Source organism: Vombatus ursinus, unplaced genomic scaffold, assembly GCF_900497805.2.
Source record: "Vombatus ursinus unplaced genomic scaffold, bare-nosed wombat genome assembly UNPS02014818.1, whole genome shotgun sequence".
Taxonomy (NCBI): Eukaryota; Metazoa; Chordata; class Mammalia; order Diprotodontia; family Vombatidae; genus Vombatus; species Vombatus ursinus.
Genome location: NW_020954596.1, coordinates 2,368,159 through 2,391,134, shown reverse-complemented (window position 1 = coordinate 2,391,134; position 22,976 = coordinate 2,368,159). Strand labels below are relative to the sequence as shown.

The 22,976-nt window shown below is 38.6% G+C and overlaps 1 protein-coding gene across 1 annotated transcript in view; it reads right to left on the bottom strand.

Annotated features, from left to right (window-relative positions):
• Positions 1-1,989: 1,989 nt before the first annotated feature.
• TMEM175 (transmembrane protein 175) overlaps positions 1,990-22,976 on the bottom strand; it is a 37,204-nt gene continuing 16,217 nt past the window's right edge. Inside the window, exons 7-11 of the mRNA XM_027836230.1 lie at positions 21,471-21,554; positions 16,716-16,880; positions 6,403-6,481; positions 4,362-4,500; positions 1,990-3,486 (exon numbers count right to left, since the gene is read on the bottom strand). Of these exons, the coding sequence (XP_027692031.1) occupies positions 2,823-3,486; positions 4,362-4,500; positions 6,403-6,481; positions 16,716-16,880; positions 21,471-21,554 (1,131 nt within the window). The 3' untranslated portion in view covers positions 1,990-2,822. The remainder of the gene's footprint in view (positions 3,487-4,361; positions 4,501-6,402; positions 6,482-16,715; positions 16,881-21,470; positions 21,555-22,976) is intronic.

The window sequence follows — 22,976 nt, the reverse complement described above, 5'->3', positions numbered from 1 at the left end:
TGTCATCAAGGTTTTCGGTTGGTCAGAACTGGTACAGATAAACTCTTGGAGTATGTGGCTTTAGAAATGGGATGGTATCATGACTTTGTTAGCGCTAATAGGCTTCCTTCCTATAGGGCAAAAGGGCTCATTTCCCCTCTTTCAATTTTTCCCCTTGGGGGAAGGGAAGAGGAGCTTTATTATTTTACAGGAAAATAAGGCTAGGGGGTGGTGGTGAAGGGGAAGGAAATAAGCATGTATTAATCTCCTACTATGTGCAAGACACTGTGCTAATTAAGCATGTTACATATATCTTATTTGATTCTGAAAATAATCCTGGGAGATAGATGCTATTATTACCTCCATTTTATAGTAGAGGAAATTGAGGCAGACAGAAGAGGTTAAGTGACTTGCCTAGTATCACACAGCTAGTAACTGTCTAAGAACATGTTTGAACTAAGGTCTTCCTGATTCCAGGCCTGGTGCGCCATTCACTCTGCTGCCTAAAGCAAAGAAGGTACGAACTGCTTTTGGGAGGGTTCCATTCAAGGAACCAATGCATAAAATAGAGAGAAACTGGCTTACACTGTTGGTGTTTTGAAGACTAGTCCTCCATGAGCTGTAGACTGTTGAAGGAGGGAGACAGAAGACAGTATACAGCAGGGCTGTGGTGGTCCACACTGAATATGTTTTCCCTGTTCCTTAGTGGATATGTTGACTCTCTTTTGAATGTATTCTATAAGAAGTCTTCTTTGTCAGGTCTTACCATTTAGCAGTCCAAGGTTTTGGTCTGAAAGAACGCCAGATCATTAGATGAAAGTAACTATGTCACACAGACGGGGCTTTCCTCTCTCAGTTGGTAAAATCACAGAAAATAAGGGGCAGATAAGAGATATGGTATTAGTTTGCCAATGAGATGCTAACATGGTTGCCCCCCAGCCCCTACTGTAAAAAAAGTAATGTCTGATTAAATTAGGTGGGGGGAGCGACTTCAAACCAGGCCTACCTAGCTCCAGACTCCCTAGATGACTCCTCTATCTCAGCCCAATTTGCCTTATCATGGTGGTAATTCCTATACTCCCAAGGCCTCCTCCCTGGAACTTCCTTGGAAGAAATAGCTATTGAAGGCACGCTCACTTTAAACCAGGGTTAGTTCATGACTCCCTGGACTATTTCACCTTCCCCCTCACTCTCATCTGTAGCTACGTTTTTCATGTCGTTTTTCCCCATTAGAACATAAGCTACTCAAAGGCAGGGACTGTTTGTCTTTTTGCTTGTATTTGCATTCCTAGTGCTTGACAGTGCCTAGCACAGAGTAAGTGTTTAATAATTGCTCAATCTATGATCTCTTTCTTTCTGTAACTTGGTACTGGCTGGTTGAAGACTAACCAGATTCATGGTAGCTTTTAAAAACTAGCCCTGCCAGTTTAAAAAACAGCCCTACCGTTCCAGGGAGTAGAGACCTTAGAGGCAGGGAGCAGCATGGTAGAGTGGGACCCCTGTGCCTCTACTAGAGGTCAGCAGGGTAGATTAACCATTTGCCACGAATGCTGTGCAGAGGGCTCAGGAAATCCCTCTGAACCTTAGAGAGCTCTAGGTCACTCCAGTGAGGCCTCCTGAGCTGTCCACTGCACTGCTCCCTGTTGTCTACTCCTATCCCCAGTGCACTGTCTTCTGCTGCCAGTGGACAGCATCTTCTTTCTGCCCTGCCCTGGGTGCTTCCTCTATCTTGCATGGTCTCTCCCTATGCTGCACCATGCTTGTTCTTATCATTCACACAGTTCCACTGTAAGATCCCCAACTCTGAATTTTATACAAGCAAAGTAAAATTCAGTGTCTTTTGATTTAAACAGTCATTAAAATGTTTGGTCTGGAGATACTGGAAATGAGTTATTTCAGGTTATGTAAAGATAATGTGAAAAAGTCAGAGTTGGTTAAGTTCTAAGTTCTTGGAAGAAAAATTGCTATCTTGCTAACACGAAATAGTAAATAATAAAACGCAAGGATATGTTACCATTGAAATTAGTTTTATTTATCAACAAAGTTTGATATGACACAAAGAGCAAAGAGAATTTTTAAGATGGTGAATTATGATATGAAATTATGCACTGTCTTTTTTATAAGACTTTAAAAAGCCTTAGGATTATCAAAGCACAGCTAAGGGCTTTCATTTCAGAAACTTCACAGTTACATATGACATAGGAAGAAAGACAGCCTGTACACAATGTGAACCTATTACATGTAAGGATGTTCCTTTCCCAACTGTTGAACATAGGCTCTGTGGAATGTCTGGATCTGAGTTTGCAGGTCCTGCAAACTTCACACTAAGAGTGATGCTGCTGGACACTGTTGCTCTATCAGAGAGCAGGAGCTAGGCTGTGGGGTACCTCTGCATACTTTGGGAAGCACTGGGGGGAGGTACTCAACATGCTGCTTGAAGGTAAAGGAGAATTCAGGCAGGTCTAAAGCTGTACTGGGTCCTTTTCCTAGGAGAAGGGAGTTGACCTAGAAATGGCTGATCCATGTAACCTCCTGCAACTGCTCCCAGAAGGGGTTCCTCCGTCAGCAGGCCCACCATTCCATTTCATCTGGCTGGGAGAAGCACTAGCTTAAGCAGTCACTACTGAAAACTTTTGATCTTCCCCACAAACGCCAATCTCTGAGTCTTACAAAGAGCAAAAGGGTGGTTTTGGGGTAATAACCCATAGAAACAAGACCACAAAGAGACAGCTAATAACAAACGACTGACTTGAGTACAGACTGTTGTTGTTCTTCCTTCGTTTTCAAAGAGGCCGAAGCTCCCAGAAGAACCTCATGTGGCCAGCCTTCGGCAGAGGGCTGGATCATGACAGCATTTCAGCTGCACACAGTCTTGTCTCCTCATCTTGTAACAAGGTCTCATCGGGTCTGGTCAGAGTGATCACTGACCTTAAGATGGCCAGTGCAATGCGGACAAGTATGCGCAGGAGGAGGAACGCAAAAGGAACGATTATCTGCATGAGGTGGAAGATGGTTGTACTGAATTCACTCAGGAAGCAGGTAGATGAGAAGGCCACAAGGCTGACACAGGGGTAGAGGGCGAGTTTGGCAAACATGAAGGCATGTTCCTTCCCCCCATACCTGGCAAATGGGTGCAGGGTCTCCTGCTCATTCAATAAAGCTGTGCTCCAGATAGCAAACTGGAAGATGCCGGCAAAAAACGTGATGACGCAACTCACACGGATGCTCTCTATTTCACTGTGGGACTGCTGGGCAAATTCTGTGGTCTGCTGATAGGCAAGTGGGAGCCCACCAATGAAGGCCAAGGAAAAAGTATTCAGCAGGCCCATGAACTGGGTTGTCTTTCTCACATGAAGGAAGAGGGAGTGGTGGACAAACCAGAGGAGACCAATTGTTACAAAGGAGCCAAAATAGGCCAGGAAATTTGGTCCATATTCTCTTAGTGCTTCAACAAGGTTGCCATGAAATTTTTCTTTAACTTCTTTGGCATCAGGAACATTGTCTTCACTGTTGACATTTAAAAATAAAATGGTCATTTTCTATAAGAGCCTCACAAAATTGGCCTAGTGGCAGCCTGAGAGATAAACAGAATCCAAAGCCTCCAAAATGGACTATTAAGGATTCAGGACTGCTATGACACAGATGAGTTTAGCTTCCTTCCTCTCTTTTGTTCTGATCACTGACATCACTGGCCTATAGCACCGTCTGCATCCAAGCGTTTCCCTAGCCCTACACCCACTGGGTAGTCTGGCTCTTTGCTGGCCACTAGTGACCTTTCTACCCTCCATAGTTAGTGTCCTTGATACACTGAATATGAAACTGACTACCTGCCTCTTATTAGTGATCCCAAATGAGATTTTAAACCAAATATCTTTATGTGCTTGCCAGAGACCTGAAGCCCATGTGACTAACTAGGAAAATGCCCACTCTGTCCAAAAGACTAGTGGGTGAAGATTCCCAAGCTGGGCAAGGGCTGGACTAGGAGAGATCTGAAGTTCCTGCTGCCTCTGAGATACTGCAAGTCTGCTTTTATACAACAATCCTGGCCTTCCCAAGGGCCAAGATGAACAGATTCATTAGTGATGTTTGCTTAACTGAGGTTTAATGATAGGCCATCAGTAATTACTTATCTATGCAGTCTGCCTGGGTTTCACAAGACTGTTTATGTTTTGCCAGTTTTGCTTTTTATATTTGGATACCAAGATATTATCTTATGCTCAAGTTATAACTAAAGTGTAGGGTTAATTCCAAACCACGAGATCAGGGTAACCAAGGCCCCCATGTTATCTTTGCTTAGGACCCAGCTACCATGTGTAAAAATATAAACATCACTCTGTATTTATAGAAGTTTAAGAGCTCTGTCAGGCAGGAGAAAACCTTACCAAATGTCCAGGATGAGGAGGGTTGCTACAATGGCATACACACCGTCACTGAAGGCCTCTACTCGCTCCTTATTTAGGGGTTCGTGGATGTTAAAAGTAAAAAACTCTAAGCTCTGAGGTTGCTCTTCTGGTTTGGTACCTGTCAGTGCACAAAGTAGAGGCCTAAGTAATAGGCATCAGTCCAAGTTGAGCAGGGTGGCTGAGTCCCCTCCCCAATGTATTACCTCTCAGCAAAACAGGTCTTTCCCACTTTACTGCACCCCCCTTGCCCTGCCAGACTGTGCTTTGTAGATTCTTGCCTCTCTGCCTTCCAATGTCCAGATATGGAATAAATCCTGGGGCTCAGGTTACTCTTATGAACAAAAATAACTTACTTTAATATAGTGTTTTAGGGTTGACAGTGTGCTTTTCTCACAACAATTCTGTGGGGTATGTAGTAAAATATTATTATTCCTATTTTACAAGTGAAGAAATTTAGGCTCAGAGAGGTTAATTTACTAGCTGATGGTTGTGCTATTGGAGCTAGAATTTGAAACAAGACCTGTCTTTGTCCAGTGCTCTTTTTTGCTACACTATCTAATTAAGGCTTTGCCTTTTAAAAAATTGATAGGTGCCCTCCATTGGTGGGGCATTATTCCCTGAGTTGAGGAAAAGAGAAGTTGGATGTGTGTGAGCAGTTCAGTGAGCTGGATTTTGGCATAGGGCTACATACGATGGTGTGTTGGTAAAAGTTTAACAACCAGTGCCTATATGCTTCATACACTTTTAAATCTAATCTGCATTATTAACATTTTCTCCATGACTTTTAAGTCCAGACTATCAAGGAACAAGAAACCAACTCCTAATTCATAGTGTGATTTCCAAAGTGCAAAATTGTATGCTCACACTAAAAATTTAACTGTAGGCTCTTTTGAGACCAGTTTGAGTGAGCTCCAGCACACCCCTGGCTATCCTCAGCATGTACTTGTTAAGTGACTGACAGTACCTTTTCATAAACGTGATGTCAAAGGGTGTCCTGCTCCTCTAAGTGTGTCTGCCTAGGATACATCTCAATAATGGTGCAGTACTGGGCCTAGAGAGAAAGTCTGAAGGCTCTCAGGTGAGGCCTGGGTGACTCCATGTTTTCCACTTGGGACACTGAGCCGTGCTTGTTAAATAGGTACTAAGTTCCCTCAGTGGCAATCTAATAACACCCAGTTCCATGCCAAATAGTCAGGAACAATCTTCATCATATCAGAATCCATAATAATCTCTCTGTGGATCTTGTGCCTCAGAATGGTTAGAACCTTCAGAAGAACTCAGTGCGCAACCCATCTGTTTTCAAACTGCCACAGAGGGCAGAAGGGATGAGTAACATTTCACAGAGATTTGACTGTACAGTATTTTGTAGCATCAAATTATTAAAGAAATGTGAATTATTATAAAAAGAAGGGACAAATGAGGCACAGAGAAGTTAGAGCACACCAGAAGTCAATAATTGACCCAGGTTTCATGCCCACAAGCTCAGATCCCAGCACTGGGTTCTTCTGGAGCTAGCGCAGAATGGGGCATACAACATTACACTGTGGGCAAAAAGACCCAGGTTTTTAATCCCTGCTCACAAAGCTGTTATAAGGATCAAATTAGATGAGGGATGAGAAGCACTTGGAATGGCAAAGTATGACACAAATGTAAAAGTGGGGCAACTGAGGTTCAGGGAGAAGAGCAGTGGATATGTAGCAAGAAGACCTGGGTTTGAGTCCCAGCTCCACTACAGTCTGAATCCGTTTCCTGATCTGTAAAATGGAGATGATAATTCCTGTCTCCCTCCTTTCCAGTGCTGATCAGATAGTCAAATGGAATAACTTGTAGAAAGCACTTTGTAAATCATACAGTGCTACATATGCATCAATTGTTACTGTTAATATCATTATCATTATTTCCACAGAAGCACCTTGCCTCAGTCAGAAACGAGGGCTTGGCTGCAAAGAACATGCAGAGGCAGGGATTACCAGCTGTCATTGCCACTGGAGTATGTTATACTGAAACATGGGTTACCTACCAACGAATTTGTCTTTGCACCACGTGATGAATTTATTGATGTAGGGGAGGAAGATGACAAGGCCAAGAAGAAGGTAAGACTGGAGGAGTAAATAAAAAACATTAGCTTCATGTTTTCATTTCTGATAATGCTTCAACATAGTATTTGTGCCTTAATTCAACCATGTTACACAATCCCCGTTAGCCGAACACAGACGATATTTAAAGCACTCAATGAATCAATCAGGAAGTATAAACATGTTTTGTTTAGGGACTGTTTGGGTAGGATCCAGCTGAGTACAGATTTTAGAGGAATCATGCTACTCAGATTCATTCCTCAGTTGCTCTGATGGGTAGAAAGTGGGCCGAGCTTGAGGGCTCTGTGTTTTTCAGAGTATGGGATTTCCTAGAACCATGGAAGGTCAGAGCTGGAGAGGGCCTTAGAGACCATTAGATCTAAATCCTTTTTTTTTTTTTTAAATCGATGTAGAAACAGAGGCCTAGAGAGAAACTAGTCAGTGGCAGAGCTGGGGCTAGAACCTAGGCTTCCCATTTTTTTAACCTCAGTGTTCTTTCCAGTGCATTGTGCTGTTATCTTTATTTAAACTGTCTTTGGAGGAAAGTGCCCCTCTATGTTACAAACTATCTACCCATACTGATCTGATGAAGAATTGTGGTGGCCTGAGGCCATGGTGTGCCACTCCCTTTCTTATTCTTGGGTAAGGCATCATTGAGTGGTGGAAAGAATATTAGTGTAGGAAACCTGCTTCTTGGTCTGAATGAGCAAGAAAACAGATAAGCATTTGTACATTCTTAATCTACTGCAAATAAAAACCCAAGATCTTATTCAGGGTGGAAATATTCTAATGGAATATCTTGGAGAAGTTTTAAACCTATCACTGAAAAAATATTTTTGCTTGTCTTAAAATGAGAAGGAAGATCTTACTGAGTTCTAGTCCTCAATAAGTTCTAGGTCTGAATAACTGGCTTTGCCACTAACTTACTGAGGTCATTGGGTAAGTCACCTTCCCTTTCTAGGCCTCAATTTTCTCCTCTGTCAAAAGAAGGTTGATATCTAAGGTTTCTCTCTTCAATTTCTGATAGACTATGGTTCTAATTAATAAATGTTTGCTAAATGTCTAGGTGCAAGACACTGCTGGTCAGGTGGGATGCAAGGGCACAAATTAAACGATTGCTGCCCTCAAAGAGCTTATATTCTACCAGGGAGAGAGATTACTAACAACTGCTGAAAGTTTTAGGGAGATTAAGAAATGCTTTGCATGGGAATTGGGCTGTGAATGGAAAACTTGAAGGAAGCTAGAGATTTAAGTAAGTGGAGATGAGGAAGTAGAATATTTCAGGCATAGGGGAAAGCCTGTTTGTATGCATAGGCAAAGAAATGGTGATAGAATGTTCAGGGAACAGCTGAAAGACCAGTCTGGCTAGACTGATGAGTGCACTTGAAATGTGGAAAGGGAGAGAGGAGATAGAATGAATAAGACTTGGTAAATGACTGGTTGAAGGAGGTAAGGGAAAAAGAAAAGTAAAAAAAGACTCAGGTTGTGAACCTATATAAAGAGAAAGAGGGCAGTACTCTCAACAGAAATAGGCAATTATGGAAATGGGGTGGGTGGGAGGGAAAGATACAGAGTCTGGTTTTGAATATCTTCAGTTTGAGATGCCTGTCTAGGTAGATATATCCAGCTGGGAGCTCGTTAAGGCAGAAAGAAGGTCAGGAGAGAGATTAGGGTTCCATACGTACATTATAAAATTTCATAGCTAGAGGGGGTTTCAGAGGCCATCTAGTTCAAAGCAGACTTGAAAAAGAATTCCCTCTACAACATAAGCAACAAGAGATTATTTAGCATTTACTTGAAGACATCTCATGAAGGTTAACCCACTAACTCCTGGGGAAACTCATTCTACTTTTGGAAAGCTCTTGTTATTAGGAAGTCTCCCTTTACAGTCATCATGCTTAATTTTGCCTCTTTGCCGCTTCTCCACTTGATCTTAATTTTGTCCTCTACAACTAAGCGAATAATTCTATTCTCTTTTCCACATGATGACAGCCCTTCACATACTTAAAGACAGCTATCCCCCCAAGCCTGATCTCCGCATCTGATCCTCATATGTCGGGAACTAAAAGGACCTCACCATCTACACTGTCTTTCTCTGGACAGAATATCTATACTACATTGCTTCTTTTAAAATGCTGCTCGACATTGCATTAGTGTTCTTGGCTGCCCTCTGACACTCCTAAAACCCCCCAAATCTTTCCTGATGAATTACCTAGTCACTCTTCATCATCTTATATTTAGGAAGTTGATTTTTAAAACTCAACCACAAGATGTTGTATTTATTATGAGAGAAGGGAAGAAAAATTCCAAATTCAGATTTTCTTTCTGGATGGGAAAAATGCAAGTCATACTGGATGTTTTGGGGAAAGCCCTCAAAGTCCTATCTGGTCTGTCATAGTAGGCTCCCAAATAATACATGGTTTATGTTCTGGGGGTTCATCTTGGACTTTTGATATTTTGGAGCCTAGATTTTCTGCACTGGCCATGGCTGAGCTATGACAGCATTCATGTGGGCAACTATATAGGTTAGAGCCCAGCAGGCATAAAACTGCACATATTCTATATTTGAAAATGCCATAATGTGTAAATATGCTTTGTATGATTTCACAGGTATAACCAACATCACATTTCTTGCTTTCTCAATGGGCAGGTGAGAGACAGGAAGGAGAAAGAGAATTCAGAATTCAAAATGTAAAAAAAAAAAGTGCCAAAATAAATATATAATTTTTAAAAAGAAAAGTTAAAAAAATTAATAGCCATTATCATTGCTTAGCTATTGGAGGGCTGAATAGTAATAATATAACATGAATCTGTGTATGACTATTGTATTTAGTATAATTTGCATGTAACTCTGCTATCTCTAATACCATGGGTGATGTATAGAAGATGAACCTGTAGGCATGATGTATTCCCACAGACTATTCACTGGTACCTGGTGTACCTGTCAGCCTCCACAAATCCGATTCTCCTATCTCTCATTGCGGTGTTTGGAGGCAGCCCTGGGTTCTCAAAGGCCACACAGCAGAGTACATGCTCTAGAAGAGCTTCTACCAAGCTTTCTAAGGATCAGTTTAGCTAATGGCGGAGTGGATCATCCTCAACAGACTGGCCTGTTCAAATGGTTGCCTTAGTAACCCATAAAACAAAGAAAAATATCCTGTGTGGTCCCCTTTGGCTTCTGCAGGAATGGTAGCTGTAAGAGAAAGCACAGTGTGCTAAGAATCACACCCTTTTCGATCTTCCATAAACTGACTTCACTGTTGGTCCTCTCTAATGTGAAGTTCAGTGACCTATGAATAGACATACTACTAAAGGAACTGAATTGTATTAATCTGGATATTCTTGCAATCGATGGAATCAGACCACAAAAAGAAGTTGCAGCTAAATACTTAAAGGGCTCACAGTTTCTCTTTGGAGACACAAATAAAGGATTTGTCAGAATGGGTTTAATCATGTGCCCAAAGGTGGCAGGAAATATCACTGTTGGAGCCATTTCCACATGTACATGGTATATTGTGTTGCAGTACTCATGAAAAGCACACATAAAAATATCATGGATATAATTGTAGCTTATGAACCAACATCTGTTTTGGAAGATGAGGAGGTAGAGAAATTCTATGAAGAACTCAATGCAATCTTTCAAATTAAATCAATGCATACTCTGATACCTGGTGACTTCAGTGTAAAGGTAGGTAAAGGGAAGGACAGCGAAAAATGTTCGGAAAATAAGATTCAGGAGTAAGAAAAAGGAGCGGCTAACGACTTATAGACAACACAGAAACCTCATGTCTATATATACCATTTATATTTTTGTCAAGAAGAATAAGGAAGGGCAGCTAGGTGGCGCAGTGGATAGAGCACTGGCTCTGAAGTCAGGAGGACCTGCGTTCAAATCCAGCCTCAGATCAAACAATTGACACTTATTGTGTGACCCTGGGCAAGTCACTTAACCCCAAATTGCCTAAAAACAAAAACAAAAAAAACAAACAAAGAAGAATAAGGAATTTTTTTTTTAATAGTGGTCACTAAATAACAAAACTAAACTAAAATTTTTTACATTTTAGCAGAAAATAACTTGTTCCTATATGAACCATTCCCAATTCAGCTGTTTGGGTATAGGCAAACTATCGACTTGGTAGGGCAAAGATCAAAATTAATACAAAAATAGAAAAATAAAAATGAAGAAATAATATGGCATACAATTAAAACTCCAATCTGATCTATTTAAAACCACTGATAATGAAAAATGAGAAATGATGAATAGGTTTTTGACACAAATTATAACCATTTTCTTAAAAAGTTTAATTGACATAAATCTATTTCAATAACAAAAAACCCTGGAAATGCTTAGTACTGAAATATTTCATATTGCTAAGAAGAGAGAAACATGTTGGCTAAGGGTAATACCAGTTTGTTAAATCAGAAAGGCTGGTAGAAGATTATGAGTAGTATTATCTCATAAAACTAATGAGCAGTAGAAAACAAATTTAAAGAAAGCTTAGAGAGGGATCCAAGATTCAGAGGACACTGAAGAGTGAAACTAGAATGATGACATCAAACATGAAAAATGAAAAATATCTATAAAGACTTTCAAAGCATTTTTTATTTTTTTCATTATTGGGGACCACATTTGGCCTCTGACCTCACAAGACTGGACACACTGCATGTGGAAGCTGAAAAAAGCACTGGAGAAAACAAAGAAAGGAAGAGTAGATGACTATTAGAAGACCATTTTTTTGTGCAGGAGGTAACACAGTTTTAAGGATGCTGGAAAAACTGATTCTCAAGAGAAGTGAAAGAAGAGAGAAATTCAGAGACATGGAAAAATTTTATTTTTACAAAAAAGTCAAAAACAACAATAACAAAAAAATTCCTACTGACTCATATCCTATTCTCTCATCTCTCCAAAATTTTTATAAAAATACTCTATACATGCATCATGCATGTTATTGATGAAGACATACAAAAAGGTTTTCAAAAGATATTTTATGGTAGATTTTATTCCACAGGACAAAATACTACCTTCTAAAGGCCTTCCACTAATGTGACTCCCATATACATAAAAATCATACAAAATTACTTGAAAAACATAACAGAAAAACCTTTTAACACCCTTCTTATTATTAATGTATCAAGTGAAGCTTAAAAAAGAGATGTTTGCTCACCAAATGTATTTGCCATTGTCATGGAAGATGTCCAGCAGATGGTCTAAATTGAAGAGAGATTTCTTATGGATGGTGAGGTCTTCCAGATGTTCTGTTTGCGGATGACATTGTGCTGACTGCATTAAGCCCAAGAACACTGCAGAGTCTCTTAAATGAGATCCATAATCATTTGAAAGAGTTCCAAGTGGATGAAAAATTGCTACTGTCCAGACTATAATACATAGTTGGATGGATAACCCATGTAACTTACCCATCAGTTGATACATTATGGATCAGACACTTCGAACAGACAACTGGGCTTAGGAAAAAATAGGAGGAAGAGAGTATGATGGATTCCTTTTGGTAAACTGTGCAGCTCTTTTAATGATCCCAAACTTCTTTCTGAAATAAAGGCTCATCTTTTTTTTTTTTTAAAACACCATTATCCTTCCAGTGATAATCTATGGCTGCAAGTCTTAGAAAGACTTGTTTTTAAAGGAATGAAATTGAGGGTTGCTCAGCTAAAGAGCAATGGAGAGATGAATTGCGCATATAATTAGGTTACAACAAAGTATAAATGAGTAACTGAATGGGAGTATCAGTGAAAACGATGTCATTAGAGAAATGTATGAGTAGAAGAAAGATAGGTTGGATATGCAATGGCAGTAAGGAATAATGGATGACAGCCATGTGTTTCCTTGGTGTACACGCAGTGTTAAAAGAAATAGAAGGCTTTAGTATATCAGGTAGATCTTTTTCTCCCTCCACCCCACGATGGCAGACTAATGGGACAATAAGGACAAGAAGTGTACAGGATGGGCAGATATTAGTGGAAGGAATATCCACATGAACAAAATTATAGATTCACTGAAGTATTAAAGTAAGTAATTTATTGGGGTGAGAATTAACTAGGATACAGATCTTGGCCACTGCAGCAGAGTTGACAGCAAGCCAGTCTGCCTCTTTTCCTCTGACTTTTCTAGTGTTTTGTTTTTTTTTTTTGGTTTGGTTTTTTTTTTGCTTGCTGCAGGTTTGTCTGAGCCTCAGGATAATTGCATGCCCTGCTGATAGTTAATGGGGAGAATATTTTTTTTTCCAGCCTCTAAAAGATTCAGTGGGGGTACTGACCATGGAGGAGATGCTATGCCTGAAATCCAATGCAGGGAAAGGGAGACTAGAATGCAGTTGCTTTAATTCGGTCAGGAATAAGGCGTAGGTTAAGACTTCAAGTCAGAAATCTTCATAGACAGGCATTTGTACATAGTCTGGGGTCATGGGTCTGATTAACAAAAGCACTAGAAAATTTCTAGTGTTGACCAGCACAGAGGCCTCTAGGAGTTCACAGTAGGAGAAAAGAAAGTAAAGCACAGTCTGATATGTAAACCCTAAGTTCTAGGAGTATGGGTTTCAAAGAGTCTAGTGAATGGATGGATAGTATTGAATGGTAATATTCTTCCAAGGAAGGTGTCCCAAGAGGGTTGGAAGTTTTTGAGAGTGAAATTTTGAAGACTTAAGCGGATATTATAATTATGAGGAGGAAAAAGAACAGTACCTAAAGAGAAAAATGGGGAATTCATCCACCATTTCGGATTTTTAAAAGACATACACAGAAGATTGGAGCAAGGAAGAATACAAAACAATGGTAACATGGTCTTATAAGAATAATGTCAGGAGCATTAAAGCTCAGATTGAACTAAGGCTGGTGATGAAAGCAAAGGAAGAAAAAAGTTTGCTTTTTTTTGGTTTGTTTTATTTTTAAAGGCTATATTGGGGCCAAAGAGAGCAGGAAAGAAGAGGTAGGACCACTACTTATTTAGGGTGGAATAGATTATGATAATGGCCAACAGTAAGAAGGGTTTATTTATTTAACACTTTGTTTTTATTCTCTCTTTCAGAAAGAATGATCTTTAGATGGGGAATAAAAATTATTAGTAAGAAGTGAAAACCAAAGAGAAGTGAAGAGATGTAAGACTATATCCAACTGTTATCAATAAGTTCAAATCACTAAACCAGGATGGAAGTAGTAGGAGCTAACATTTATAAAGAGCTTTAAGGTTTTCAAAGCATTTTCATATACTGCCTCATTTGATCCTCACAAAAACTCTGTGAAGTAGGTGCTATTATTACCTCCATTTTACGGATGAGGAAACTAAGGCACAGACAGGTTAAGTGACTTGCCTCGAGTCACCCTACTAGTGTTTGAGGCAGGATTTGGACTCAGGTCTTCCTAATTTCAGGCCCAGTGCTCTATCCCCTGTGCAAATCTGCCCCTCCAAAGTACATCCTATGGTACTGAAAGAACTGGCAGATGCTACTGGTAGTGATCTTTGAAAAATCTTCAAGAATAGGAGAGAGCCTTGGAAGTAAAGAAGAGATAATTTCCTAATTTCCTAAAAAAGTAAATACAGTCAAAGCTAGAGACCTCTGCCTATTCTGCTTTAGGGCAAAATTCTAGAACAAAGGGAAGGTTTGTAGCTACTAAGAAGTAAGCAATGATTACTAAAACTAGAACATAAAGGGAGGCATATGTTGGGAAATTACATTGGCATAAAAATAAAAGATATTGATAATTTTTAGTAGGCCAAAAAAAAAAGAAAAAGGTTAGCATGGTTTCACCAAGAACATGTCAGACTGGACTAACCTAATTATTTTTGACAAAGAATGCTATAGATGTGAAAAAATCAGTGAGCAAGATGGAGAGATATGGACTAGAAAACAATATGGGTTGCTGGGTTTGGAGCTAGTTGAATAATCGAACACAAAGAGTAATCATTAAGGGGTCAAGTTCTCTAGTTTAATGGCCAAGGGATCTATCCTTGTCCTGTGCTAGTCAATATATCTACTGGTGTCCGAAGAAATATTACGTACAGCTTTAGATCTAGAAGGGTCCCTAAAGCTCATCTAGTTCAACCCCCTCATTTTACAGAGGAGAAAACTGAGGCCCAGAGAGGGTAAGTCCAGTTAACTTGTCCAAGGTCACACTGGTAGTAAGAGGCAGAGCTGGGATTATAAGCCACCTCTTTCGACTCCCTATTGAGCGCTCTTTCCACTGCATCAGCAATAGAAATATTACTTAGTTTGCAGATATCACAACCTGGGAGGGATAGCTAATATGCTTACAATATTATCAAGATCCAAAAAGATCCTGATATGATAGAACACTGGACTGAATAACAATAATAATAGTTCATATTTATACAGTACTATTTACAAAGTATTTTTTACTTTGTGAGGTAGGTAATATAAGTATCATTATCACCTCTGCTTTCCAGATGAAGAAACAGATTCTGAGAGGTTAAGTGACTTGCCAATGGTCACGTAGTAATTGTCTGAGATAGGATTTGAACCCAGGTCTCCTGACTACATATTCAGGACTTTTTCCATTATGTTGTACTATTTCCCTAAACGCAGTAAGATGAAATTTAAAAGATATACATGTCAAGTTCTATACATGGGTTCAATAAATTAACTTCACAAGACAGAGAAGTCATAGCTAGAAAACAGTTCATATGAAAAAGATTGGGGGTTTTTAGTAGATTGCTAGCTTAATACCAAATGAAATAACATATGTAAAGCACTCAGCCAACCTTAAAGTGCTCTATAAAATCCAGCTCATTATTATTATTGATATGTTAACAGTATGATTTGGTAGTTAAAAAAGCAAGTGCTATCTTAGCACTTATCATTGAGAGAGGCACTAGAATTGGGGTAAGGAGTTTCAGTTCTTTTATATCCTGCCCTGGTCAGACCACATCTGGAGCATTATGCTCAGTTCTGGGCATTAAGTTTAAAGAAGGAAACACAGAATCATGGAATCCTTTGGCTGGAAGAGACCTTAGGGCCATCTGGTTCAACCTGTGCATGAAAAATCATTTCCTCTCTTACATGTCTGCTGAATGGTTATTTAGTCTCTGCTTAAAGATGTTAAGTGAGGGTGAACCCACTATTTCCCAGAGGCAGCCCATTCTACTTGGAATAACTTTCATAGTTGGGATGATTTTCCCTACATCAAGGCCAAATTTATCTCTCTGCCACTATTGTGGCATCCAGAAAAGGGTAACTAGGATTGTGAGAGGACTAGAGAACATACTGTATCAGGATCAGTTAGAACAATGAGGATATTTAGCCAAGAAGAACAGGACTTGGGGGGACATAACAGGAATCTTTCTGTATCATAAAGGCTTACTTGTTCTGCTTGAACCCAGAAGGCAGTAATAAGAATAACTGGTGGAAATTGTAAAGAGGAAGATTTAGGCTTGATATGAGAAAAACTTCTAAACAATCATTAGAATGTAAGCTCCTTGAGGGTAAGAGTTTTTGTTTTTATTTCTGTATCCCTAGTAATTAGTACAGTGCCTTGTACATAGTAGGTACTTAATAGATATGTGTGGAACTGAAATTAATTAGGCCCAAAAGGGTAATGGGATGAAAATGAGTTGAAAAATAGTGGGTTCCCTGTAGTGTGGATAACCACTCGTCAGGGATGTTATAAAAGGGATTCTTGGTCAGGTAAAGGTAGGACCATATGGCTACTGAGATCCTTTCCAACTCTGACTCAGTGATTCTGTGCAAGAAGAACACCTTTATCTAATTTTTTAAAGCAGTAGACTGAAGGAAAATCCAGCTGAGAAATTCAAATCATTCACTATGGAGTTTACGTTTTTTACATTAGACATGCTTATACTTTCTATATTTTTTGTATTTTTGTTTGAGTGTTATTAAATACCTCTTCTTTTGAGAGACATATTTCCAAATCCTGTCTGATGAAAAACCATCGATAGGGGAATGGCATCATTCGGACTTTACGTTAATGACTTGTGGTTTCATGGGTGTAGTTAGTCTCAGTGATGCAGTTTGCAACACTGTTATGTCTTAGGAGACAGTCTTTGGGAGTTTCTGTGGCTTAAGAATTCATCCCTTTGCAGCCAACCTAATGATAAGTCTCCTTAAACTTAACTAGACTCTCCTTTAGACGAAATAGTCTGTTGCTAGGCCCGTATTAGAAACCTTTCCGTATCGGTAGGACCTGCCCAGGCTTGTGCTCCATTAGCATAAAACTTTGAGAACCTGGGGCACCTTCACACTGTGACTTTAGTGGAAGGTGAGGAACTTACCACAGGGAAAAAGAAAAAGGAGAAGATGGCTGCAAAAAAGCACAGTGCTGGTCCTCTGAGTATAATATTTAAGATATGCTGCTTGTAGAAGGCCTTGTTCTCTGACTGTTGGATCTGGCGATTCAGTAAGTATGGGTAATGGAACCCATAGGTCACAATTGCTGCCTGTGAGGAAGGAGGAGAAATCAGTGTCAGCACGTGTGACCGGCACGCACAGCTACCTCAGAAACAGTATGACATACACAAAAAAAGATGGGCTGCACTGGCTCCTTGGAGTAAGGAAAAATACTGTCTTCTGAGAGATGAAAAGCATACGAACAAGCTATATGCCAAGTTATATATTCCAATAGAACTAATTTAAGTCTACCTCGTAACTGTTACATTTTAATTTCAATAAATAAAACCATTAATTTTTAGATATTCATTTAAGTCTCCATCAGATTCTTTGTCTATTCATTCCCAATCACTTTTCTTCTTATATGGTTATACTGAATACTTGGTTTTTCTGGGTCTTTTTCCTCTTTGCTTAGTATTAATTCTAAAGGTCTTCCCATAATTCTTTATATTCCTTACATTTTTTAGTCAATTATACTATAGTATTACATTACATTAATATGGCAACAAGTGAACCATTCCCCTGTTGGACATTTAAGTTGATTCAAGCTTCTTGCAAATAGATATAATGTTGCTTGGAAAACTTTTGAGTAGATAGCTTAAAAAAAATAACACTTTCAGGGTCAAAATCACTTGAAGGCAAAGATTTTAAGGTGACTTCACAACAGAATTATTGGGTCAAAGAGCATGGTTATTTTTCCACTTGTTACTGAAGAGGGGGTGAAGTAAACATTCTTTAAGTTTGCAATGCCACCAGAAATAAGTAAGTTTACCTGTCTCTCTCTGCCGCACCCCCCCACTTCCTCCCCACTCCACTAGTTCTCACTGAGTTACACTGATTTTTAATTATTTATGACAATTTGATGGGTGTGAGGTCAGGGCCATACCCAGGGTAGCATAACTGGGGTCTTGCCTGGGGCACTGCACTTTAAACCTGCTTTCAGTACTTCTACTCCTTCAGCCAGCACTCATACTACTCTGTTATCTCCCTCAAATCATAATTTGCCCTAGAGTCTGGGGTGGTGTGAAGGAAAAGAAGAATACAGAGCTTCTAATGATCACTACATACTTCTCCTTCTCTCATTAGGAAAACATCGGACTAGAGCAGCATGCACTCAGCACTGGACAAAACAGTAGCTGATGCACAGGTATGCCTTTGCTCCTTTTGCATTTACTCACTGCCTTTGACACTGAGAACTTCTTGGGTTGGGAGAGCATGCTATGGGCAGCTGTGTGGTCTGACCTTAGAACATCAGTATGAGAATTGAGGCCAGAAGGGCAGCAGGAGCAGGGCCCTGCATGGAAGGGTATGCTGTCTCAGACAGCAGCTGACTAGGAACTACTATAGAGAGGTGCGTCTGGATTGGTGGCTAAGACAGGCAGCTTCTAAAATTGTCACCAGCTAGAGAAGTCTGGGAGATGGACCTGCCTTCCATTATTCCTTGTTTTCTTTTTTAGTGATTTTCACTGTTTTAATCTGAGACCTGGAGCTGGGTTCTGGATAAGACTATCCCTCTCCTGTGTTCTGTGGGTATAGGGGATTCTGGATTACAGCTGGGCTGGAATGTTCACATAGCAGCACTGAAGCACTTTGCCTTGCATCTTTGCAATGTTAAATATACTATCTGTACAGAAAGTTTATTGACTATGTAGTATAAATACAGAGGGTTACTGATTGAGAAGGCAAAATTCTAGACATAAGAGAATATGGAAATAATTAGCCATACATTTTTCTATAAACTTCCAATAATTTGGAGCCATATTTCATCATGGTGAAATCACTTTGCTGGCAGCTTTAGTGCCCCTTGGTGGACAAATTAAATATTACACTATTGTTTGGTAATAAACATTATACCTTTCTACAGGCTTAAAGAAGGCAGTACACAAGCCAATGTGGGTTGTTACTGCCCACAGTGGGTAGCATCCCAAGTGACATGTAGCCTACCCCAACATCACATGAAAACAACTGAATTAGCATCTACTTAACAAAAATAATTAGTTAAAATAGGAAACAATCAGATGTCTTGGGATCTCTTGCCTCATTAAATACAGAAAGTACTATTATTTTCACTAAATTAATCCAATCTATTCACAAATACTAACAATCTCTGCAGTTATTTAGGTCACCTTTTATTTCAATCATTATGATTTAACAGTTGTCTTTAGACAGGTAGGCCTATGCATTTATTTCTATGTGGGTAAATGTCCCAATAGCTGATGTTTTTTGTTATTGTAAATGGATTTTTATGTTTTCTTGATCTTCATTGCTAGTAGATAAGAACTCAAAATTTTTTGTGTATTGATTTTCTATCCTGCAAACTTGTTGAATTCATCTACTGTCTCTATTAATTTACTGGTTGAGACAACTGGATTTTCTAGATAAACCATCAGGTCATCTGTAAACAATGGTATTTTGATTTCTTCTTTCCAATGTTAACATCACTAATACTCCCCCTCCCTACCTCTTCTTATTACAATTGCTAGTAATAAAAGTGGTGAAGGTGGGAGTCCTTGGATTGTACCCGTATTTAACTGTGAATGCCTGTTTCTCTACTGCATATCACACTGAGTGTTGGTTTGAGGTAGATACTTTTGATTGTAGTTGAAGGAAAATTCCTCTATACCTACTCTTTTAAATGTTTTTAAAATCATGAACGAACATTGATTTTTATTAAGGGCTTTTCCTTTACCTACTGAAATAATTTTAATTTTTGTCTGTATGTTGTATTATATTGTTAATTTTTCAGATGTTGAAACAGCCTTATATACCCAGTATAAATCCTGTTTGGTTATGATGAATAATTTTTAAAACTATACTTCTCTATTTTGTTAGCTGATATTTTGTTTTCTATTTCTATATTCATAAGTGGTATCATTAAAAATTTAAAAATCAATAACATTTGCTTCATGAAGGAATTGAATAGTATTCCATATTTTTCTATGGGTTGTGTTCTATATTTTTCTATTATCTATGAATAACCTCTGTAATATAGGGTTATTTATTTTTCAAAATTTCGAAGAATTTACATATAAATCTGTCTGGGTCACTTTTTTTCGTGGAGTAATTGTTTAATGACTGGTCTTATTTCTTTCCCTGAAATTGGTTTATTTAAATTCATAGTTTCTTGTCATATTAGTTTGGGAAATTTATATTTTTAAAAAAATCATCTATTTCCTTTAAATTCTCTAGTTTATTATTTATCAACTCAAATATGCTTTTATTTTCTATTTTGTTTATTTCTGTTCTTAATTTTTGAAACTTTCCTTTGACCATTTTGTTCCTTTTTTGTTAATCTAGTCTAATTTTTGCATTAAATGTTTTCCTATAAACAACATATTCATTGATTTTATTAGTCTGTTCTGTAACCATATTTTAATAGCTCATTGATATTCACATTTATTGTTACAAATAATAACTTTTACTTGTTTTCTATTATTTTCTTCTTCTTGGTATTGCCCTGTGGGAGTGAAATCTATCTCAGTCTTCTGTAACTATTTCAATCAGTCAAACTAATAAAAAAAACATTTTATATTTCTGTTTTTAAACTTTAATTCATATGTTTCCCTGAGGTTTAACTCCCTTTCAAGTACAGATAGAGAAGTTTTACCTTTGGGATTGTTAGTTCTTTTCCCTTTAATGTTGTTGTTATGTTTTTCTTTTGTGTAAAACACCTTTTTATGAGTAAATGTGGATATTAAGAATACATATTTTTTATTTGAGCTCTATTTTATTTTTAATCTTCCCCTCCTTACCAAATGAGGTTTTGGGATCTATTGGCATGCTTCTTGGGAATGGGGCCTAAATCCCAGGGACCCTTTCTTGGTCTTATTTAAGTGAAGTTGGTGAACTTATCTAAGTTTCTTGAACTTATTTAAGTGAAGCCAGGGGCCCTCAGGATGGATCATTAGGTATCCTTTGCTACAGTAACTGTCAAACACCATATAGGAATTGTCATACATTAGAGGACTGAAGGATGATGCATACACGCTAAAGGGGTTGCAGTAGTAATATATTTCATCTTCCTATTTGCTAAGTATAGAATTCTAGAATCTTAGAGCTTGAAGTAATTTTAGACAGCACCTTGTCCAACCAATTCTTAAAGCATGAATCTCCTCTACAACATCACTGACACATGGCTTATCTGGTCTCTACTAAAGCTTAGGAGCAAGGAACTCACTAGCTTCTGAGACAGTCAGTTCAACTTTGTGCCAGTTCTGATTGTTATGATGTTAGAACCAAAGGTGGAGGCAAGGTGAAGAAGTCAGAGCTCAGGGAAACAATCTAGATAAGCAAGTCCCAGTAGCAAATGAACACAGAATCCTAGGGTTTGATAAACCTAAGAATACTGACTATTAGGGGAAAGATTTATTATCTGATAAACCCCTGAGAAAATTGGAAAAGTAGTCTGACAGAAATTAGGTTTAAACCAACATATGACACCATGTACCCATTCTCCATTTGTCTTCTTTTTGGTCTCTTTAAATGAATACTCAGGCCCTCAGTTGCTTTAGCACCTGGCTTTTACAAGAAAGGTTCTGTACTGATGATGGGAGTGGGGTTACTAGAAAGAAATAGTGAAATAAAAAAAGATCATTAATACAACTTTTTTTTTTTGAAGAAGTCATTTGAATTAACTGTACCTGACTGAGGCCAATGGCGATGACACAAATACAAAACAGGAAGATACCCAGAGGCACATCAGGAAAGGAGGCCATTAAGGAAAACTGAAAAGGAAAGTTTAAGTAACTGTTAAGCACTTCACTAAGACACCAACCATTTGTGAAGTAATGTTATGAAATTAGAAGCTAACACCACTATCCCACCCTGAATTTTAAATACCTTTACGATAAAATGCAAAAATAAAAAGGAACATCAAAGAATATCTAATTCCAAAGTCAAGTCTTTGGATCCCTGAGCATCGGGGCAAAACTGATGTCCATAAGTACAGGCCTAAGATACATATATGTGAGAAGGAAAAAAGGCAGGAAAAAAGGAAAAAGAAATTGAGAGGAAGGGAAGAGACAGGAGAGAGTAAGGGAAGAAAAGGAGGAGGAGGAAAGAAAAAGGGCAAGAGGGTGAGGCAAGAAGAGGAGATGGGAAAAGAGGAGTAAGTGAGAAATAAGAGGAAGGAAAAAGACAGGTGAGAAATGCCTGTAGTATGGTTAGCAGAAGACTATAATTAGCCCTCAGGGACCTAGTGGCATGATTGCCTTACCATGATGAAGCCGGTTCACCCCTTTATTCTAGGGAGGGCTTATTTCAAACTGGTAAGTATCCACTTTTAAAAACCTTTGGGAAAGTTTAGAAATGTGAAGATGTGTTGCACAATGGACATTTGAGATTAAATTCAGGTTAGATATTTATACATGATGTGGGGTTAACAATTGAAAAGTAACACTTATTTTTGTATTCTTAGCTACTAAGGTAATTTAAAATGAATTACTTAAAAATTAAAAAAAAAAACAAAAATCCAGAAGCTCTTCCACTTAACTATCTTCTTATATACTGAAATAGTTAAAAATATTATGATACATTTAAAAACCCACTGAATTATTCCTGCATATTTATATATTACATCGTAACCGAAGAACTTAAAGTTTATTGAAGATCTTTATTTATCTAATAGTTTTTCAACATTCAAATGAGGCAGGTGATAGGTATCACTGTTAGTTTGCAGGTCAGATTTTCAGAATTGGAAGAGACTTTAGAAGCCACTTAATCTAACCCTCTACCTAGCACTATCTACACTATCCCCAACAAGTGTTTATCTAACCTCTTGTTTGTACAATTCCAATCACAGGAAGCTCACTACCTTTTGAGGCAGCACAAACCATTGTGAGACGGCTTCAATTGTGAGAAAGTTCTTTGTAATACTGAGGTGAGAGTTGCCTCCTGGTAATAGAAACCCAGTCCTAGTTCTCCTCTCCGGGGCCAAACAAAACAAATTTAATCCCTCTTTCATAGGAATGCCCTTCAAATATATATCCTCTTCCCCTCTCTACCACCTTCTTTTCTCTTTATGTTAAACTCCAGAGTTCATTGGCATTTCACAAGTTTAGCACTCAGTTGTCCCAGGTGAGATTTGTTTCAGAGTTCCTGAAGGCAGGGCCTGGGTCTACTTTTCTTTTTCCTCCACGGCAGAGAAA